Raw genomic sequence first — 3,211 nt, forward strand, 5'->3', positions numbered from 1 at the left:
AAATATAATTTCTCATATAATTCTCTCTTCTCTCTTCCATCATTTCTCTATTGTTTCCATTACATCATATCATCAATCATAATCATCATTTATCAAGAAGATTGGGTTTTAATATGGTATCAGTTGTCAGATACTATGTTCTGGCTTTCTGATCTCTTCCTTGTTTGATTTTCTTAAGGATAGAGGTATACTTCCAATCACTTCTGCTATACATTCATCCGTCTTCATCTTCTCTGTTGATTTTCTGAAGTTTTCTTCTTTATTCAAACTACTATTCTTTTCTTGATACATTAGTCATAATGCCTGAAAATATTGTTCCCTCAAACACAAGCTACGATTACTATGATGACCCTCTCTTTCTTTCCCAGCCTGACCAACCCACTGCTTCTCTTTCTACGTTTCCTTTTGATGGGCATGACTTCATGGGGTGGAAAAGAGAGATACTAATGGGTTTGGCTGCTAAAAATAAACTGGGTTTCATAGATGGGTCGATAAAACCACCACCACCTCGATAAAAGGTATAATCAGTGGGTTAAATGTGATTTTATGACAATGAGATGGATTTTTAATTCTTTGGAAAAACCATTAAAAGAAAGTTTGAAGTATGTTAGATCTTCCAAAGAATTATGGTCTAAGTTGTTGGAGAGGTATGGTCAAGCAAATGCTCTAGAAATCTATCAATTGACTAAAGAATTGGGTGCTGTAGTACATGACAATTTGTCGTTGGTTGAATACTATGGTAAACTGAAGAATCTATGGGAGACATTAGACTGTTTAGACTCCCTGCCTGTTTGTTCATGTTGCAAGATTGATCTTTGCACTTGCACTCTGATGAGAAGGATGGTAGAGAGGGACAACAATGCTAAATTGATTCAATTTTTAATGAATCTTAATTCTGGGTATGATGGAATTCGTACTCAAGTTCTGTCAATGGATCCACTTCCATCAATTGGTAAAGTTCTTGGTCTTTTACAGAAAATAGAAAGACAAAAACAGATCACTGATTCTGTTATTTCTTTGACTGAATCCAATGCCTTTGCAAGCTTCAAGAACAATGATTCCAAGAAAGTTGGTTTTCAGAACAACAAGCCTCCTGATTCTGTTCCTAAGCACTGTGATCACTGTAATAGGGATATGGTCACACTAGGGAAACTTGTTTTGGTTTGGTTAAATGCCCTCACTGCAACAAAACTGGCCACAATCCTTTACATTGTTTCGTGATCAGAGATTTTTCAGGAGACAAGGGTAAAGGGAAAGGTAAATCTGGGTCTGGTTATCCAAAGAGGGGTGTTAATGCAGCAGATACTTTATCTTTTGATTCACCTTTAGATGAGGATCCAGTTACTGAAGTGGAGCATGCTGGGTGCAGTACATCTAATAATATGCTGAATGCTGATATGTTAGATGGCATCATTACTTCTGTCATTGATCAGGTCATGAAGAGGATTTCTGATCAACAACCTCATACTCATCTGCCAATTTTGCAGGTATGACTTCCAATTCTTCTCACGCCTTTACGGAAAATAAATCTGGTTCTCTGCATGATTGGATTGTTGATACGAGGGCTTCAGACCATATGACCTATGACCTAAGCATTTTACAGGACATTAAGATTTTTCAGAAACCCATTAGAGTTGGTTTACCTGATGGGGGTGTTAAACTGGTGCATAAAATGGGTTATGTGACATTGACTGATAAAATTAAACTGCTGAATGTTTTCTTTCTTCCTGATTTTAAACAAAATCTATTGTCTGTAGGTAAATTGCTTGATCATAACTGTTTAACTGTTGTGTTTAATGCCGCTGGATGTGAATTTCAGGACCCTACAAGTAAGGTAGTAGTTGCTAAAGGAACCAGAATTGGAGACTTATTTAGATTCCATAACACTTTGAAGACCATAGATACTGCTCAGTTTGTTCATTTAGTTAAAACTTTAGTTAATAATAAGCTACAGAATCATGTAAAAAGTAAGATTAGTTTGACAAATAATGCATCTTATGCTTCCTCTAATTCTTTGAATTTGTTTCATATCAGATTAGGGCACATGTCTGTTGATAAGTTCAAGTCTGTACCAGGATTTCAATCTGTAATAAGAAAAGATTTTTCTTGTAATACATGCATTTGTGCTAAACATCATAGGCTTCCTTTTCCACATAGTTCAAGTAGAGCAACTAGGTGTTTTAAGTTAATACATATGGATGTCTGGGGTCCATATAGGATTCCATCTATGACAGGAGCAAAGTCTTTTTTGACAATTTTGGATGATTTTTCTCGAAATACTTGAACTATTCTCTTTCAAAATAAAGATCAAGTTGCTGGTTTGGTGAAAGATTACATAGCTTACATAGAGAATCAGTTTAACAGTAAAATCAAAATAGTAAGATCAGACAATGGTACTGAGTTTTTGCAACAACAATGTGATTCTTTGTTTAAAGCAAAAGGAATTTTACATCAGACTAGTATAGTTGGAACACCTCAGCAAAATGGGAGGGTTGAACGTAAGCATAGACACTTGTTAGAAACTGCTAGAACTCTTAGATTGCATGCTAATTTACCTATTAAGTTCTGGGGTGATTGTCTTTTGACTGCTACACACTTGATTAACTTAATGCCTTCATCTGTTATACAAAATCAGATTCCTTATGAGCTGCAGTTTGGTGTTAAACCATCTTATGAAAATTTGAGAGTTTTTGGTTGTAGTTGTTTTGCTACAATGCCTCCTACTTTTAGTGATAAGTTTGGGTATAAAGCAAGGCATTGTATCTTTATTGGTTATCCACACAAACAAAAAGGATATAGATTGTATGATTTGTCTTTGCATAAAGTGTTTGTTAGCAGAGATGTAAAATTTCAGGAAACAATTTTTCCTTTCAAAAGGGATAACAGTTATGATGACTTGGATATCACTACCACTGAGTTAGTGAATCCAGCATCTTCTTCTATCATTATTAATACACCAGGACAAATGCAAAGTTCTGGTAATTCAACCACTGAGTCACAGACTATCAACAATATACCTGAAACCAGTGCATCCACTGAGGTCACTGAAATCGGAGAATCTATTTGAAACCAAAAGCACCCAATGAGGTCACTGGAATCAGGAGGACTACTGAGCCTATTAGAAGATCTACTAGATCTAGATAGGTTTCTTCTTCATTACAAGACTATCATTATCTATTACCTGGGAAGGGTACAACTACAGCAGGCACAT

At 35.6% G+C, this 3,211-nt stretch overlaps 1 protein-coding gene across 1 annotated transcript; it reads left to right on the top strand.

The window, feature by feature from the left end:
• The first annotated feature begins 552 nt into the window (after window positions 1-552).
• On the top strand, window positions 553-1,221 carry LOC141588389 (uncharacterized). Its single transcript, XM_074409833.1, has one exon. The coding sequence runs from the start codon at window positions 553-555 to the stop codon at window positions 1,219-1,221; it is 669 nt and encodes a 222-aa protein (XP_074265934.1).
• The last annotated feature ends 1,990 nt before the right edge of the window (window positions 1,222-3,211 follow it).

The sequence above is a fragment of the Silene latifolia genome, chromosome 6, assembly GCF_048544455.1.
Source record: "Silene latifolia isolate original U9 population chromosome 6, ASM4854445v1, whole genome shotgun sequence".
Classification (NCBI taxonomy): Eukaryota; Viridiplantae; Streptophyta; class Magnoliopsida; order Caryophyllales; family Caryophyllaceae; genus Silene; species Silene latifolia.